Below are 17,662 nucleotides of genomic sequence, written 5' to 3' on the forward strand. Positions count from 1 at the left end.
CCCTCGCATGGCATGAAGGCTGTCCCGAGGTGCCCCCTCTCCCCACTCCCACCCCGTGCAGACCCAAACCTGTCATCATCCTCGGCCAGCGAGACCTTCTCGAAGTGGAGGTGCAGGCGGTGGCCGGCGGGCGCCTCCAGCAGCCAGTGGCAGGTCAGGTTGTTGCTGTAGTTCCCGGGGAAGCCGGGGGAGACGACGCGTCCCACCGTGGCGTTACGGACCGCCCCGCCGCACGCCGCTGCGGGACGGGCAGGGATGGTCAACGGGTGCTTGGGTGGCACCGGCCGCGTCCCCGCGGGGGGCTCACCCATGCACTGGGGCTCGCGGGCGCTCCAGAAGGGCCGGGTGGCGTTGCGGCAGGTGAGCAGGCGGGCGCCCTGCAGCTGGTAGCCCGCGGCGCAGCGGAACCGGGCGTCCCCGCCGGGGTGCAGGCTGCTGACCGAGACGTCGCCGAAGGCGGGCCGTGATGGGAAGGGGCAGCTCAGCAGGTAGGCTGGGGGCAGGTGGCGGTGTCACGGGGCAGGACAGACCCCTCCGGACCACAGGATGGGGGTCCCGCACCCGGCCCGCATCCCCAGCCCCCTGCGTATCGGTAATATTGCTGATGGTGCTCACTGAGAGCGTAATTTCTCGTGCTAATTATCTCTCCATTAGCGTACCTCACCGGTCGGTGCCTGCTTAACCCAGCGGCGGCACGGATCGCCGTGCTGCGAATTGGTGCCACACCAACGGGGGCACCCCCCCGGGGACAGGTAGCACCCCGCGGGGTGTCAGCCGTGCCGGCAGCGCCCCGTACCTTGGTAGTGGAAGCGGTAGGAGCCGGGGCTGGTGGGCTGGGGGCTCTGGAAGCGCAGGGTGAGCAGGTTGGCGGGGCTGCGGATGACCTGGCCCCGCAGCAGGAAGGACTCGTTGGCCAGCACCGCGGGCTCCAGACCCGCCGTGCTCTCCACCGTCAGCGTCTCGCCCTCGGCCAGGCTGATGTTGTGCACCTGGGGGGGGGAGACGGGGGGGGGGCTGTCACCGCGTTCCCCGGCAGCGGGATCTCCCGCGGTCGATAGCGCACCGGAGCTTGTCCGCGTGGGGCAGCGCCTTTCAAACACGGTTAGCACCGCCATAAATCTCCCCGTGGCACATGGAGCAGCAAGAGCCCAGCCGCCGGCTGTGCCGGAGCCCTGCGGCACGGCCGGGCCCTCGGCAGCCAGGCGTGTGCTCCAGCACTCCGGAGCAATTTGCTGTTAATGATGTTAATTAAGCAGCGCTGCGCGGTGATGAACGGCGGCACCAGCGAGCACTGCTCTGCGAGCTGGGGCTGAGCGCGGAGCAGCAACCCCGTGCTGCTGCCTGCTGCTTGCCGGCGGCTTTTGGCGATGCCAGATTGGGTCAGTGCCGTCATTAATTAAATCCTATATTGCTTCTTCATCAACAGGTGCCAGCCGTGGCAGCCGACAGCCACGGGGCATCGCGCCAGCCCCGAGCACCCAAGTCTCTGCTCTGGAGCCCGAGGGTGGGAGATGCCCTGAGCTGTTTCTCCTGGGACGGTGGCACAGGGATGGGGGACAAGGACAGGGACGGGGCCGTCTGCTCTCTGCGCCCTGCAGGGCCACGCGTGGAGTCGGGGATACGTGCCCTGTGCCACCCGCAGCTCACCTTGATCTCCACGCCATAGCCAGGGTAGACGGAGATGGTGTAGGTGCAGTCCAGGCTGCTGTCATACGGGGCACCGGCCGGCTCTGGGGACACCAGCCAGCCCTCGGGGCCCGCCAGCGTCCGGTTGCACGGGGCTGGTGACAAGGAGACCCCCGCGTCAGCCCCATGTCTTTCTGGCCCCCCCATCTCCCTCCCGGCGCTCACCTGGCCCCTGCAGCGTGGTGACAGTGGTGGTGGTGATGGTGGAGGTGGTGGTGGTCCCCTCCTCGTCCCCAGAGACCCCGGTGCCCCCCAGGGACGTGCCGGGGGTGGTGGGCACCCGGCTGGGGGCTGCGGGGCTCGATCCTGACCCCGCAGCGGGTGACGGCGAGGGGTCTGCGCCCGGCGTGATCCCCCACGGCTCCCCCCACGGCCCCGGGCGCTCGGCCGGCGTGGTCAGGGGGGCGGTGGGGAAGGCAGCACGGGGCAAGGCAGGGGCACGAGGAGGGGACCGGGGGGCCGGGGGGCCGGGGGCCGGCCGCAGGGCATCAGCAGGCAGTATGGGGCCGGGAAGGGCGGGCGGGAAGGGTGCCTGGGCCAGGTAATCCTTCTTCAGGAAGGCCTCGTGCAGCAGGTCCTCCAGCAGCGGGTGGTGGTTGAGCAGCTTCAGGGTGGGCGCCGTGCTGACGAAGCGCGCCTCGGCCTCCCGCTCGGCCGGCGTGGGCAGCGCCGTGGGGTCCCCCTCAGCCTCCGAGCTCTCCCCGGCCTTCCCCTGCAGCCCATTGAAGCCTGGGGGAGGAGAGAGCGTGGGGTGGTGGGGACATGTGCTGCACCACGGGCTGGTGCTGCACCACGGGTTGATGAACCACCGTGGACCGATGATGCACCGTGGACTGATGGTGCGCCACGGGCTGATACTACACCGTGGACCAATGCTGCACCACAGGTTGATGCTGCACCACGGACCGATGATACACCATGGATTGATGCTACACCATGGACCAAAGCTGCACCACGGGCTGATGATGCACCATGGACCAATGCTGCACCACGGACCGATGCTGCCCCACAAACTGATGCTGCACCACAGAACAATGCTGCACTATGGATTAATGCTGCACCACGGACCGATGCTGCCCCACAAACTGGTGCTACACCATGGACCAATGCTGCACCACGGACTGGTGCTGCCCCAAGGACCAGCACTTCACTGCAGACTGACGCCACACGCAGGGCTGATGCCACACGCAGTGGCACTACGGTGCCACCCGGACCTTTCGGCCATGATCCCAGCACAGCGGTGCTGTGCTGTGCCACGGGGAGGAAAGCGGAGGCAGGGGGACCGAGGGCTGTCAATAAAGCTGATCGCTTTCTCCAGACGCGTTCCCGGGTAAGCAGGGCCTGAGCCAGGGCAGCAAGCACGCGCATCACCCGCACGCAGCAGGGCTCTGCCGCACCTCGCCCCAGTGTGCTCTTCACCAGGGCAGTGTGGGCAATTAAGGCTTGGCTAATTAACACACAGCTGTGTCATGCTGCATGTTAAGGGGTGCCCTTCTGTCCCCTGAAATCAGCCCTGCTGGGGGCAGCCCTGGCCTCAGCTGGTCCTCTCCACGGCAGGGAGCCCTCAGGACCCCCATCCCCATGGCGCAGACGTGCAGGTGGCTGCCACGGGGCTGTCACCGGAGGGTCCCAATGCTGGGACCGTGCCCCACCAGCACCCCAAAAGATGACAAACTGAGCCCCCTCTCTGCTGCCACCCACAGCCCTGGGGACCCCCCTGTGCCACCTCCCAGCCCCCTGCGCATCAACGCCCGGCTCTGCAAACACCCCAATTAACCCAAACGAGAACAGGATTTCATCAGCCCTAACGAGCCACTGAGCCACCGTGGGGTCTGGGGGGGGGGGGGGGGGGCTCAGCCCCCAGCCTGGCCGTGCTGTGGTGCCGGGGGGGTGACGGTGACACTCAGCACTCCGACGTGGCACGGAGCAGGGCGCATGGCCACATCTCGCCGCGCGGCGCCGCGCACTGGCGCTGATGACACGATACTGCCAATTACCGGGTAATTATACTGAGCCGTAGCAGGGCAGGGCCCCGCAAAGATTAATTACTCTGCGACTACCACTTTTAAGGGACTATTAAGAGACATTAGCTTCGGAGAACAGCATGGGGGGAGCCTCTGGGTGCTGCAGCTGTCCCTGCCGTCCTGTCACCCTGTCCCCGCGTGTCCCCCCCGCTGCTGCTACCCCCCCAGTAGTCCCCCCGCTGCCCAGGGGGTGAGCACCCAGCCACAAGGCCTCCGCGAGGTTAACCTGCCCCCCGGCACCGCCAGAATTATTTTCTAATAGGATCCATTTATTAGAACATAAAAGGTAATGAGTTTATATTGAAGGGCGCCAAAAAGCTCTTTTAGGCTTTTATAGCAGATCGGTGCTCCGGGCCCGGTCCTGCGCCGCTCGCGAGCTGTCCCACGCAGCAAACGGGGGTGCTGGGGCAGAGACGTCCCCCCCCCGGCCCCTCACACCCCCTGCCCACAGCATCTCGCCTGCTCAGGGTGTTGGGGGCACGGCGGCACGCATCCGAGCTGTGTGGATGGGGCAGGGCTCCTAGAGCATCCTTAGGTTGGACACCACAGTGCCCTGGGTGCCACGGGAGGCTCGCGGTGCCACGAGGATGTTTTGTGTGCCACAAGGATGCTCCAGGTACATGGGGATGCTCTGGGTACCAGGGGATGATTTTGGGTACCAGGGGATGCTCGGGGACTGGGGATGCTCCTGACCCTCGGGGGACACGGGGTGCTGGGGGCACCGCAGAAAACCAGAGCGTGCCCAGATGCCACCACCATGCCCCTCAAGCACCGCAGGGATTACAACCTCCACCTCCACAGACGTCTCTAAGCAGCTTATCTCCAGTGACTGTGCCCCTCCTGGGTCCCTAAGGTGGGTGGGGGCTGGTGACAGAGGACCCCCGCTACCCTGGGGCCTGGTGCTCTCAGAGGGGGCAGAGACCCTTCCAAAGGGGCTGTTCCGTCCCCTTAGGTGCCCCCTTGGCATGCGGGGCACGTGGCTGCGGCCGGGCCGGGGTCCTAATCCGTCACATCGGCTTTGCCGAGCGGGAGTCTATTAACGGCAGCCGCGAGCCGGAGAGATGCTGGAGACTAATCCGTCTGCGGCGGGCGGCCGCCCCCCCGGCAGAAATCAATCGCGGCTGGTGTCGCAAATAAATAAATAAGCAGGCACGCAGCCGCCCGGGGAGCGCCGATCAATACGGCCGGCAAATAAAGCAATAACACAGCGCCCGGCAAAGCAGCCGGGACGGGGCGAGACGCTCGCCTGCCCCAGGCACCGGCCCTGCGCCGTGCCTCAGTTTCCCCATCCTGGGGGTGGTGGCACGCAGCCGGGGTGCAGGATCGGTGCAGGGAGCTGGGTCCCCTGCCTGGAGCAAGGGCAGGGGCCGTGGACATGCAGGAGCCAAGGTTTATTTCCCAATTTAAAACCAATCTGGCTTTGCCCCCGTGGCCAGGGCTGGCAGCTGTGATGAATGAGCTGTCAGGCAGCCGGCGCCACGCTCAGCACCCCGCGGTCCCCAGCCACCATCCCCCAGACACCCTCCCATGGTCCCCAGCCACCACGGGCACGTGCGGTGCCACCAGACTGAGCATCTCGAGCCGCGGGGACGTGCCTGAATGATGGCGGCTCCCCATCTCTGCCACCTGCCTCGGTGTCCCCAGGGATGGGGACGTGGCACGGGGACTGGGACACCCTCCTGGGTGCCCAGGAGCAGGCAGGGAGCGTGGGTGGGAGCAGGCAGGGACGGGCACCCGTGGGTGGGCACAGGCAGCGTGTGCAGGCAGCACCAGGATGCAGGTGGGTGGCGCACGAGCACGGATAGGGGTGGGTGGGCACACGCAGACTGCACGTGGGTGCAGGTGGGCACCACCCTGCTGCCTCCACGGCCAAACTGGGGCTGCTGTCCCCTCTTTGGGGAGGTGACAAGTAGGGACAGGACCCAGTCCAGCAGCAGGGGACACCCGAGGGGCTGCCCCGGGGGACACCGTGGGCGAGCGCAGCTTCCAGCCCTGGCAGCTCGCGGCACAGCCCGGCTTTAATATTCATGGTGGCGCTCGCAGGGAAGCGTTTGACCTTGTATGTTTTGCGATTCTCCTTGAATTGAACAGTCATTTACCCGCTGACACATGTCACATGTCGCCGCAGTCGGTTCCCCGGAGCATCGCGGCCGAGCCGCCAGCTGACATCCAACTGCGCCGCGACGCACCGGCACCGAGCCCCCTGGCACCCAGCACCGCCGGCACCGAGCAGGGAGCCTGGGGGCTCTGGGGGGGAGCCAGCCTGGCCCCTTCCTCCCTTGGTGACCCCAGATTGGGGCCACCGATGGGTTGGGGCCCCAGGGAGCCTGGTGGCCCCGGGTCGTGGTGCCCCCATCCCCTCCGTGCCGCCCTCGCTTCCCACGCCCCCGGGCCCCGCGCCCCCAGCGGCGCTAATGCATTTGTACGGCGATTTCCATGAGCAGCGGCGATGACAAATTGCATGTCTGCTGCTATTTCGGACCTGATCGCTGTCGCCACGCACGCCGGCGGAGCCAGCCAGCCTCGCAGCGGCGTTTCCCCCCTCCCCACGCGCACAGCGCCCGGAGCAGCCCCCCCGGTCCCCGCAGCCGTGTGCCAAAATCCCCCACAACAGCCCCCCCCCCCCGTGCCACCCTGGGGTGCCAGCCCCATCCCCTGGCTGCCAGGCTGAGCTCGGGGCTGCACGGAGCAGCCTCAGTGCTGTGCACGGGCGACGTTTGTGCCCCAGTTTTTGTGTTCCTCCCCCCCCACCCCGGCTCCCCGTCCCTGCTCCTGCTGCCAGTGACCAGAACCGAAAGGCGGCGGCGCTCAGCGCATGAAATCCGCTCGTCGGGCTCCGCGTCCGGCTGCTCGGCCCCGACAGCCTCCCCGCAGGCAAAACCCAGCCCCAGCAGGCACCGAGCTGCACGGGGACGCTTCTGGGGGTGCCAAACCGCTCCCCTATTCCCCCCACCAACCCCTCAGGATCATCCCCCCCCCCCCCCCCCCCCCAGCATAAAGCCCCGCACCCTTCCCAGCACCCCATCACCGCTTTGTTTGCGTAGGGCCTACACTGACAGCAGAGCCACCCAGCTCAGGCTGGAAGCCACCGAGGGCGGACGCTACGGCCACCCCCAGGGGACCACGGCAGCTGGGGACAGCCAGACCCCCCCCCCCGCCCGGGGACAGCCCCCACACAGTGCCAGCTGATCTGGCATTTCAAGCACCTCTCTCCATTTTTCACAGGGTCACAGCGGCGCTCGCGCGGCTGATTAATATTTGATCCCTTCAGAGCAGCTCGTTACTGCATTTAAATTATATCCGTAATAACCCCCAGCGGCACGGCGAGCGGGCTGAGGGCTGGACGTGTCCCCAGCACCAGGACGCTGTGCCACGGTCACCGCCACTGCGGGGAGCACGGGGCCAGGTCCCAGCAGGGGCCAGGGCCAGCAGGGAGCTGGGGACACCCCCGGCCCCTCCAGGAGCCCTTTGGGGAGCAGAACCCCAGCACGAGGAAGGGCTGCTGCCGCTCCTGAGCCGCCGCCGCCTGTTACTGGAGAGAATCCATTACCTCCCTGGTTATAGGCAGCTTTCAGAGGCAATCTTTCAATTGTGCGCATTTAAAGAATTGATTGGAAGCTAAATTATCCTCTCCTGCCGGATCCACCGGAGACACAACTTCATCCACCTCCCCGGGGCAGCCGCCTGCGCCCCGAAAGCCCCCAGCCCACCCGGGGCACCGCGCAGCACCCGACGGCCCCGGCGAGCCCCGTGCCAGCCCGGGGGTCCCCGAAACAGCCCGTGAGGGTGGTCCCCTTGCCCCACAGCTGGCCCCGCTGCCCTTGCCGTGCCCTTCGCAGCGCACAGCCTCCTGGCACCCCACGGCAGCAGCACCATGCCCGGTGCGGTGCCCAGCGCCGGATCCATCCCTGGCAAGTTTCCCAAGCAAGGGGTTGCCACTGGCCCAGCCGCGCTCGCCGTCCCTGTGGGGCACCCCTGCCCTGCTTAAGAGCATTATCCAGATAATCCCGGCCTGGCAGCTCGGCGGCGTGGCGGCAATGCACTCCTCCAAGGCACGCGGGGGACGAGTGCGCGCTCGGTTAATTACCGAAGCAGATGCTCGCTCGCTTCCTTCCCCAGCCGCCTCCTTGCACGCAGAGCCCCTCGGGGGGGCACAAAGACCCCCAGCCAGCACGCACACAGACCTTAGACCACCAAAACACGTCGCTGCCATGGGCATGGTGCGCCTCGCTGAGGATGGATGGAACAGCAGAGCTGGGGGGGCGCTGCCAGGCCCTGCACCCCCCAGCCTCGATCCACGCTGCCTGCCTTCGCTCCTAGGACCCCTCATCACAAGCCAGACCCTTCAGCGTGGCAAAGACCCTCCAAAATCCAGGCTGCCGGGGTTTCAGAGCTCGGGTGCCGTGGGGAAGGCGGGATGGAGCTGTGCCCTGGTACCGCAGCCGCTCGCTGCGGCAGCGCCACGGAGCTGCCCCGGTGGGCACCGGGGAGTGGGGAGCCAGAGCTGCCCCCAGGCGGGGACAGCCCCCAGGGCACAGCACGGGGGGGCTGGCAGGAGAGGGACAGGGTCAGGCCCTTCCTTACCACCACCTGAGGACATTTCCAATCCCCTGGCCTGGCTGAGGGCTCCGAGTCCCCGTCCCCATGCCACATCCCCACCACGCACCGGCCCCGATGCCGAGCCAAGGCCACGCCGAGCATGGCAGTGCCACAAAAGTCCGTGCCAGGCTGGGACCCCCAGCTTACGGGGAGGTGGGGGGGGCTGACCCCACAGGCAGCCCCAGGCCCTGACACCACATCGGGGGGGGGGGCACAGGGCGGACGGGACCGCACCGCTCCCAGCACCTGGAAGAGCTCAGCACCTCCCAGGGCATCCCTACCTCTACCGCTTGGGGAAATGCACATGTGGAGTTTAATTAACTTTATTGATATTCAGAAATTAGGGGACTGACTAGAGGTAATTGCTCATTAGAAATCATTAAACTGACACGGCAAGCACCAGCCTCCCTCCGGGGAATCCTGCCCTGCCCAGGGCCCCTCTCCCAGGACAGAACCACCAAAAACAGAGCCAGAGACGCGACCCACCCTACATCCCCACCGCCCCCCCAGCGGAACAGGGCTCACCGCAGCCTCACCCCAAATTTTCACCCCAAGGGGGGGGGGGGGGGGGTCCCCATACATCCCCCCGAGGAATAGGGCCAGGCCAGCAGCCCCGGGGTGGCGGGGCGAGCCGGGAATAGCAGCGGGCACGGGGCCACGGCGTCCTTCCCGGCTGGGCTCGGCGGCCAGATGGGAGTTTATGTAACTCCCCGCACGGCTGCTCCCTGCGGCTGGCTCCGCCGCGCAGCCTGCGCCCCACGGGGACGGACCCCCCCCACGGGGACGGACCCCCCCCACCGCTTGTGCCATGGCGGATCAGGGCACCCCAAACCTTGCCAGGTCCCCTGATTTTTATTTTTTTGGGGTGGGGGGCGGCTGAGCCGCACGGCGGTGATGGTGCCCGTACCCATGGGTGGTTTTAGGGCCGGCGAGGCGGGGGGGGGGGGATGCGGGCGGTGGTCCTCCCCCTGGGAAAAGCCACCCCCCTGCCCTTCCCCACGCCTCCCCACCACCCTCCCCGCACCTCGGGGTCACCCCAAGAGACGCAGCGGCCAAAAAGCCCCCCCCACCAACGCCCCCCCCACCATCCTCCCCCAGCCCCACTGCGGGGTCTGCACGGAAGGAGCGGACCCCAATGGGGCGTAGCCTGCCAGGGGAGGGGGGGGGAGGGCTGCGAGGGGCTGGGGGGAGCGGGTCCCCCCGGGCGGTGCCGAGCTGTGCTCCGTGTACCCCCCCCGTAACCCCCCCCCCCCACGTTTCACATCCCGGTAAAGGAGGGGGCTCTCCCCGGAGCCCACCGGGGACAGCGTTGCAGGCTGCAAAGCCCCACCGGGGGATATTTTTTTTTTGGGGGGGGGGGGCGCCAATATTACCGCTTGGTTGGGGGGGGGGGGGGGGGGGGGGGAGGGGGCAAGGAGGGGGGTGACCCCACCGCACCAGGAGGCTGGAGAGGAGGTGGGGGGGGGGGGGGGGGGGGCGGCTCAAGTTGGCAAAGTTTGGAGCGGGGCCACCGGCACGGGGGGGTGTCGGATGGGTACGGGGGGATTGTAAAATATGGGGGGGGGGGCGGGGGGGGAGTCTCTTACCGTGCGCGGGGGCGCGGAGCAGCGCGGCGAGCAGCGGCGGCAGCAGCAGCAGCAGCGCGCCCATGGCCGGCGGCGGCAGCACCGCGGACAGCTCCGCGCTGCGGGCGGGGGGGGGGGGGGACAACGGGAACCTCCCCCCCCCCCCCAACACCACCACCCATCCCCTCCCCTCCCAACGCCCCGAGTGCGGCGCCCGCCAATCCTGCGGGCTGCAAAGGGGGGGGCTCCTCCCTGCGCCCCCCCCCCCCACCTCCTCCGCCTCCACCGCCGCCGCCTCCTCCCCGCCCAGCGCCGTAACGCCGAGATGCTGGGAGAGGGAGGCTGGGGGAGGGGGGCACCCCCCCCCCCAAAAAATATATAATAATAAAGCCCAGTGACCCCCCCACACGTTGGGGGGGGGGGGGCTGGGGTGGAGCTATTGAGGGCTGTGGATGGGGAAAGGAAAAGCTGCACATCGCATCCTGTGTTTTTTCCTGCCCCCCCGCCCCCCCCCCCCCAGGACCCCCATCCCATCCCAACCTTGCAGACCCCCCCTCCCCATCCTCCCCCGTCCCTAAATAGCCCCAATTAGGGCCGGGCTCATCACGCCCAAGCAGCGAAACCTGGGGCAATGGCAGCTCGCACAGCTGGGCATCACCCCCCACCCCCCCCATCCCTCCTACCCCCGTTTCATTCCCCCCCCCCCGACCAGGGGCCGAATCCTGTCCCCCCCCCAGCACCCCTCCCTCGGGCTGCAGCCCCCCCCCCCGGCAGCACGGCCCCGGGGGGCTCGGCGGCGGGGGAAGCCATCCTTGCAGCAGGCAGATGGCGTTGGCACCAGCGCAGAGCTGCTCCGCGCTGGCTGCTGGACGGCTCCTGCGTGTGTTAAAAATAATAATAATAAAAAAAAAAAAAAGAGAGAAAAAAAAAAAAAAGGCTCTTTGTTTAATAAACCGCCCCCCCGCCCCCCACGTCTCCGTGAAAGCCCAGATGGCTTCGCCTCGCCGCGCTGACGCCACGCCGCGCAGAGCCCCCGCAGCCCAAAAGGATGGGGCTGGGGGCAAACGCGGCCCTCGTGGCATCCTGGGGGGGTTCAATCCCACCCACGGCACTGGGGGGGATTCTGTGCCCACCGTGGGGACCCGCGGCCAGGCTCCGTGTGGGGGGGGGGGTCCATCGGCAATGCCGTGCGGGGAGCTGGCGCACCTGCGACGCACCGAACCCGAGCGTTTGATCCGCCGGTGGCTCCATCAATGTTTCATGCGCCGAACCCCGTCAGGGCTGGGAAGACGTGCGTTTTGAGGCCAAACTGAAGTTTCTAACGTTCCGATATTCAAATAATTTTAATCTGCCCGACGCTTCCCCAGGCACGTACCTGGACTGCTAATGAGGGGCTGCCTTAAACGGCTGTTGATTTTGAGACAAAGCAAACAAGCGACGCGCAGATGCCTTCAGAGCCTTCAGAGCCTCGCGGGTGGTGTGGGACGGGGAGGCAAAGGAGGGCGAGTGCAGCCCAAGCCCTGTATGCCTCAGCTCCTGGAGCTCCTCGGGGAGCTTCCCTGGGGCTTTTGTAAGGGCTGGCTGGGTGCTGAGGGCGGCACAGCCCAGCAGGGAGCGTTGCATGGGTGATCGTGGCCCTCGGGAAACTCCAGCGTGCAGTGGGTGTGCCGGGTGCAATGGGCGCAATGGGTGCAGTGGGTGCAGTGCATGCAGCGGGTGCAGTGCATGCAGTGCATTCAGTGGATGCAGCAAGCCAGTGCTGAGCCGCACCAGGCCCTGGCTGCAGCTCCTCATTCCCAGTCCCTCCAGCCCCGATCCAGGCAGTTTCTGCAGCCCGGCAGGGAATATTTCATTTTTACCCTGCGGCCTGACACCGATCTCCTGACCTGCGCTGGCTCCTTTAGGGAGCTGATTTCTTGCTGCTGCGAGCATTGCCTGCGGTTAAGTTAAACCCAGGTCAAGAGGACGGCGGTGGGGCACGGAAAGGCAAGCTCTGCTCTCTCCAGCCACATTTTGCTGCCGCCGAGCCAGCACTGGCGCAGGGCTGAGGCTGGAGGTGCAGGGGGGTCCCCAGAAGCATGGGAAGCTGTGGCTGTTTTGGGGTACAGACATCCCCTGAAGACCTGGTTGTGCTCGGCCATGCAAGGAAAGCAACGGCTGGAGCCTGCCCCACCGAGGGTCCCACCTGGAGGGGACAGCCGTGCCCTGGTGGGTGTCCCCGGCTGTCCCCACAGCCGTGGTAGCCTCCCCGGGCTTTTCCAGCGCACTCCATTAACGCGCCGTTAGTGGGAGAGGAGTTCATTTTTGCCATTTAACATTTCATGGATAATTAATTATTCTTCATGTTCCCAGCGAAAAGCAGAAGCAGGTATGGGCTGTTCAAAGGCTGGGTGCCGGCGGAAAAGCGAGCTGAAACCCTGGGAAATTGGTGAATTTATTCGCAGCATCAAAGGCGAGGGCGGCGGCGCCACCGTAATGGGGCTCCGCGCTGCGCGCAGCCCCGGGCACCCGCGTGGTGCTGAGCCCGCCATGGTGCTGAGCCCGCCGTGTGCTCACCGGTGGTGAGCGGGCGGGCAGCAAAATAGATAACGGCATTTAACATTTCCTAATAATGACAGCTAGCTGGTAAATAATGCCTTTTATACCATGAGAGATGGAGTAAATTAATTCCCTGAGTTAGCAGGCAGGCAGCACAAGCTGGGGGGGCACAGCACAGCCCCTGCCTGCATTATCCGCCCCCCATGATGCCCCCTGTGTGTCCCCACATCCCAAATCGCACCCCAAATCTGCACGCTTGCAAAATCCACCGCGGCCAGCGGGGCGATGCGGGTTCCTGGCCACGTACCCACCGCCCGGCGGGCCCTAAATCACTGCTATCTGCTGGCAGAGGGGGAGAAAAAAAACACCACGGAGATGGCAACCCAGTAGTTTATGGATACAATAAATTGCGCCGGAGGAAAAAAATGTTTCCCCTGGAACAAACGACGCGGTCTGCAATCTGCACACAAACGGCCCTTTGGCGCGCGGGAGGGCTACGACCAGCCCCTCGTCCCGAGAGCAGGCACGAACCAGTGGGGAGGGAGTGGGGGGTTTATGGGAAACAATTTTCCATCGCGTTTATGCCGCCCACTCGCTCCGATCTCACCTGGCTGCTGCCGGGGCACCCCGCAGCACCCTTGGGTGCAGGTCTGGCAGGGGATGACGGGTGCCTGTGGTGTCACCAGGTGGCAGCAGGGTGGCAGTGGTGTAGGGGGTGGCATGGGGAGCAGAGGGCTGCGCTGGTGTCGGTGGGGAATCGGGGGGCTCTGAGGATGGGGAGAGGCAGGATCTGGCCCCAGTGTGTCCCCACATGCTCCCGCTGCAGGCACGGGGGCTGGAGGGTGGCCAAGGCTCCGCCGCCAGCTCCACCCGGCCGGACTCTGCCCCGTCCCTCCCCTTGGCTCAGCTCCTGGCGGCGCGAGGGGAACGGGGACAGGGACAGGGACGGGGACGAGGATGGACATGGCTGCCCTGAGCCAGCCCCGCCAGGCGTCCTATGACGCCATCGTCATCGGGGCTGGCATCCAGGGATCCTTCGCCGCCTACCACCTGGCGCAGCGTCACAGGGACACACTCCTGCTGGAGCAGGTACCGGCATCCCCAGCCCCGCCGCGTCCCCAGCCCCGCTGTGTCCCCAGCTCCTCTGCATGGGGACAGGGACCTGGCTGCACTGTGCCCAGCCCCGTGCCATGCGCATGGCACAGAGCCCGGGCGTGCTGGTGGCAGGACCCCTGTGTCCCCAGTACCAGGACCCCCATATCCCCAGTGCCAGAACTCCTGTTTCCCCAGTAACAGGCCCCCAAGTGTCCCCAGTAACAGGCCCCCAGTGTCCCCAGTACCAGGACCCCCATATACCCAGTGCCATGACCCCCATGTCCCCAGTGCCAGGACCCCGGTGTCCCCAGTGCCAAGACCCCCATGTCCCAGTGCCAGGACCCCCATATACCCAGTGCCAGGCCCCCCGTGTCCCCAGTGCTGCTCCCTCAGCCCCACTGTTTCCCAGAGCAGTGTCCATCAGGGTGGGCTGTGTACCCAGCTACCCGGTGGGACTCAGGGACACCCTTCAGCCGTGGTCACCCCGATGTCCCCGTGCCCCACAGTTCATCCTGCCCCACTCGCGGGGCAGCTCGCACGGGCAGAGCCGCATCACCCGCAGCGCCTACCCGCAGGCGCACTACGCCCGCATGATGCCCGACAGCTTCCACCTCTGGCAGAGGCTGGAGGCCGAGGCCGGCACCAGCCTCTACAGGTGACGGGGACGAGGACTGAGCCCCCGCACCGGGCACTGTCCCCTCCCCGAGGAACTGGGCTGGGGGTGGCGAGGGGCTGCAGCGCTGGGTGGGGAGGCAGCCTGCGGCTCCGGCTAATTTATGGGGCTCCCTAAAGGAGGAGCCATTAAGGAAATAAGCAGCTAACGGTGCCATCCATTGTCCCCAATGTCACCCCAATGTCACCGTGGTGGCGGGGACGCAGGCAGACGGGGCTGGTGGTGCTGGGGCCAGCGGGCGACCCGGAGCTGGAAGGCTGCCGGCGTGGCCTGGGGCCCAGTGACACCCTCGACGCCACGGCGCTGGCACAGCGCTTCCCTGGCCTCCGGCCCCGTGCCGGGGATGTGGCCCTGTGGGACGGCAGCGGCGGGGTGCTCCGGGCGGACCGGGCGCTGCGGGCAGTGCAGGTGGGTGCCACCGTGGGGACGGGGACAGGGTGGGTGCCCCCATCTCCATCCCCGCAGCCACCTCCCGCTGTCCGCACCCAGGACGTGTTTCGCCGGCACGGGGGCACCCTGCGCGATGGGGAGAAGGTGCTGCGCATCCAGCCTGGTGCTGTGCTCACCGTCACCACCACCGCCGGGGTGTACCGAGCCCCCCGGCTCATCATCGCGGCCGGAGCCTGGACCAGTGCCGTGCTGGCACCGCTGGGCCTCTGCCTGCCGCTGCAGGTGAGGGTTGGTGGCACCACGGGGCGGCGTGGCCGTGGGCACGGCTGACCCCGTGCCCCCCCAGCCCCTGCGCATCGACGTGTGCTACTGGAGGGAGAAGGAGCCTGGCAGCCACGGCATGGGCACAGCCACCCCCTGCTTCATGATGCTGGGGCTGCCCGAGGCTCCCCATGGCATCTACGGGCTGCCTGCCCTCGAGTACCCCGGGCTGGTCAAGGTGAGCGGGGCACAGTGGTGGGGGCACCACGTTTTCCCCCCGGCTGGCCCCGCTGAGCGGCTGTCCCCAGGTGTGCTACCACCACGGCAGCCCCGTTGACCCCGAGGAGAGGGACCGGGCCCCCCCCGGCACTCCCCGCCCCAACATTGCCCTCCTGAGCAGCTTCATCAGCAGCTACCTGCCTGGGCTGGAGCCGCAGCCGGCCGTGCTGGAGACCTGCCTGTACACGGTGAGACCTCACCGCCCCCTCTGTCCCCAGCCACGGGGCCAGGAGAGGCCCCCCCATGTCCCGGCTGTGTGTGGGGTGCAGCCCCCAGCCCCGCTCGCTCACCCCGTGACCACACAGAACACCCCAGATGGAGACTTCATCCTGGACCGGCACCCCAAGCACAGCAACATCGTCATCGGGGCTGGCTTCTCAGGTAGGTGAGGGCACCCGGCCCCCCCCCCCCGTGGCGCCCTGGGCACGGCCGTGTCCCCCCAACTTCTCCTCCCCGCAGGCCACGGGTTCAAGCTGGCACCGGTGGTGGGGAAGCTGCTGTGCGAGCTGAGCCTGGGCGAGGAGCCGTCCCACAGCACGGCCCCCTTCGCCATCGGCCGCTTCCCCGGCGTGCTCCGGGCTGCGCTGTAGGTGCTTACACCCCGGTGTGTCTATCCCTGCATCCCAAAGTGCCGACACCTCTGGCTCCCTGCATCCCGGCATCCCCACAGCCTGGTATCCCGATACCCTGCATCCCCACATCCCCACACCCCACCGCCCAGCACCCCAGCACCTGGCACCCCTCCATCCCAGCAGCCCCATACCCCAGCTTTCTGGTCCTCTGCACCCCAGTGACCCTATATCCTGGTCCCCTTCATCCCAGCATCACTATATACTGTTCCCTGCCTCCCAGTGTCCCTATATCCTGGTCTCCTGCACCCCAGTGTCCGTATATCCTGGTCCCTGCCTCCCCGCACCCCCCATGCCACGCGTGCCAGCCCAGCTCTGCCAAGCACCCGTTCCCCGGAAGCTTTGTCAGCCTCACGGAGCTGGAAGAGCGCGGCGAGACACACTCACTTAGGAGTCAAGTTAAATGTTTTAATGTTAAATGTGCCATTTTATTATCATTAGATCGCTCCCACTTAATGAAAGCGCATTAGCGCAGCGTGGCTGTAACAGCAGCGAGCGCCGAGCTCGGCCCATTTGTTTTGAAGAGATGCTGGGGGGGATCAGAACGGGACAGTTGGTGGGGGTCCCGGGGGTGCCAGGGGTCCCTGGGGGTGCGAGGGGTCCCCAGGGGTCCCCAGGGTGCAGGGAGCTCCTGGGGTGGGGGGCTCGGGGGGGGCAGCACCCGGTGGGTGCCTGAGCCGAAGCCCAGCACGGGCGGCCAGCGGCGCACATCGTCGACTCCTCTGCGTTAAATAATTAACGGCAGCAGGCGGAGGGCTCCCATCTCCGCCGCTCATCTGCATATTTATGAAGATTGATAAACGATTCAGCACCCGGCACCCTGCGGGGGCCGTCTCCTACCTCCCCTTCCCCAGCACCCGTGGGTGCGGTGGGCTCAGGGAAGGCGCTGGGCTCATCCCTGCCGTGCACCCCGTATCCTCAGCAGGCAGGAGGTGTCCCGCTGCACCCCACAAACCCATCCTCACCACCCCCCAAAAAAAAAAGGGGTGACCCTCCTGGCACGCAGAGCAGGCAGCAGCCGGCGTCACCAGCCAGAAATGACGTTTATTTTCATACAGAAAGGAAGGGGATGAGAAGGGACGCACAGCTGGGCTAGTGCAAACCAAGAGGTGGAGTGGGGGGGCCGGTGAGGGGGGGGACACACAGCCCGGGGGGGGCGCACGGGACCCCATCCCCACGTCCCCTTCCCGGCTGCAGGGCAGCTGCTCCCGGGAGCCCGGCCGGAGACGTCTTTGGCTCAACTAAACGGGGATGGGGAGCACGGGGAGTGCCCGGGGGGGGGCTGCTGGAGGTGTTTTGGGGGGGGGGGTATTTTAAGTTACAAAATAAGGAGACAGCAGGCACTGAGGAAGAGACCGAGGGGCGCGGAGCCGCCGGGGACAGACGGGGTGGGAGGCTGGGGGGGGTGCGGGGGCTGCAGCCAGCGAGCCGGCCGGGCTGCTCCCCCCGTGGCGAGAGCCAGGACCCCCCCTGCGTCCTCCCCCCTCACCGTGCAAAAAAAGAAATACCGGCTGCCCGGGGGGGCCCCGAGGAGCCCGTGGGGCCCAGTATTTCGGGGCTGTGAGGGGAAGGGCAGCGGGGGCTACGCGGGGGTCTCGGCGGCCCGGCTCTCCGTCTCGCCGTCACTGGTGGGGCTGCGGGACGAGTGCTCAGCACCTTCCGTGGCATCCAGGTCCTCGTCCCATCGGTCGTAGGTGAAGGATCTCCGGCAGCCCGTGGGGCTGGGGGGGAGAAACAGGGGGTTAGGGGGGGGCCAGGGCAGCTGCCAGACCACCGCCCCCCTGCAACGGGGCTGCTTTGGTCTCTTTTTTGTTTCTTAGAGATCTGGGCACTGCCATCGCCTACTCGCCGGGCTGAGCTGTGTGCTCTGCGTGCCCGGCTGCTGCGACCCCACGTGCACAATCCCATGTCCTGAAAACACCG

At 66.9% G+C, this 17,662-nt stretch overlaps 2 protein-coding genes across 3 annotated transcripts in view; one reads left to right on the forward strand and one right to left on the reverse strand.

Annotated features, from left to right (window-relative positions):
- Positions 1–13,375: 13,375 nt before the first annotated feature.
- Positions 13,376–15,700, forward strand: PIPOX (pipecolic acid and sarcosine oxidase). Its single transcript, XM_035561053.1, has 8 exons — positions 13,376–13,501; positions 14,014–14,162; positions 14,387–14,588; positions 14,670–14,852; positions 14,917–15,069; positions 15,140–15,298; positions 15,416–15,491; positions 15,570–15,700. The coding sequence occupies exons 1-8, from the start codon at positions 13,376–13,378 to the stop codon at positions 15,698–15,700; spliced, it is 1,179 nt and encodes a 392-aa protein (XP_035416946.1).
- A 1,063-nt stretch (positions 15,701–16,763) lies between these two features.
- The window catches only part of MYO18A (myosin XVIIIA), a 36,662-nt gene continuing 35,763 nt past the window's right edge, over positions 16,764–17,662 (reverse strand). For both annotated transcript variants that reach the window (XM_050714773.1, XM_035561029.2), the window contains one exon: positions 16,764–17,460. In XM_050714773.1, coding sequence (XP_050570730.1) covers positions 17,322–17,460 — 139 coding nt within the window. In that variant the 3' untranslated portion in view covers positions 16,764–17,321. The remainder of the gene's footprint in view (positions 17,461–17,662) is intronic.

This window comes from Cygnus atratus, chromosome 20 (assembly GCF_013377495.2).
Source record: "Cygnus atratus isolate AKBS03 ecotype Queensland, Australia chromosome 20, CAtr_DNAZoo_HiC_assembly, whole genome shotgun sequence".
NCBI classification, from domain to species: domain Eukaryota; kingdom Metazoa; phylum Chordata; class Aves; order Anseriformes; family Anatidae; genus Cygnus; species Cygnus atratus.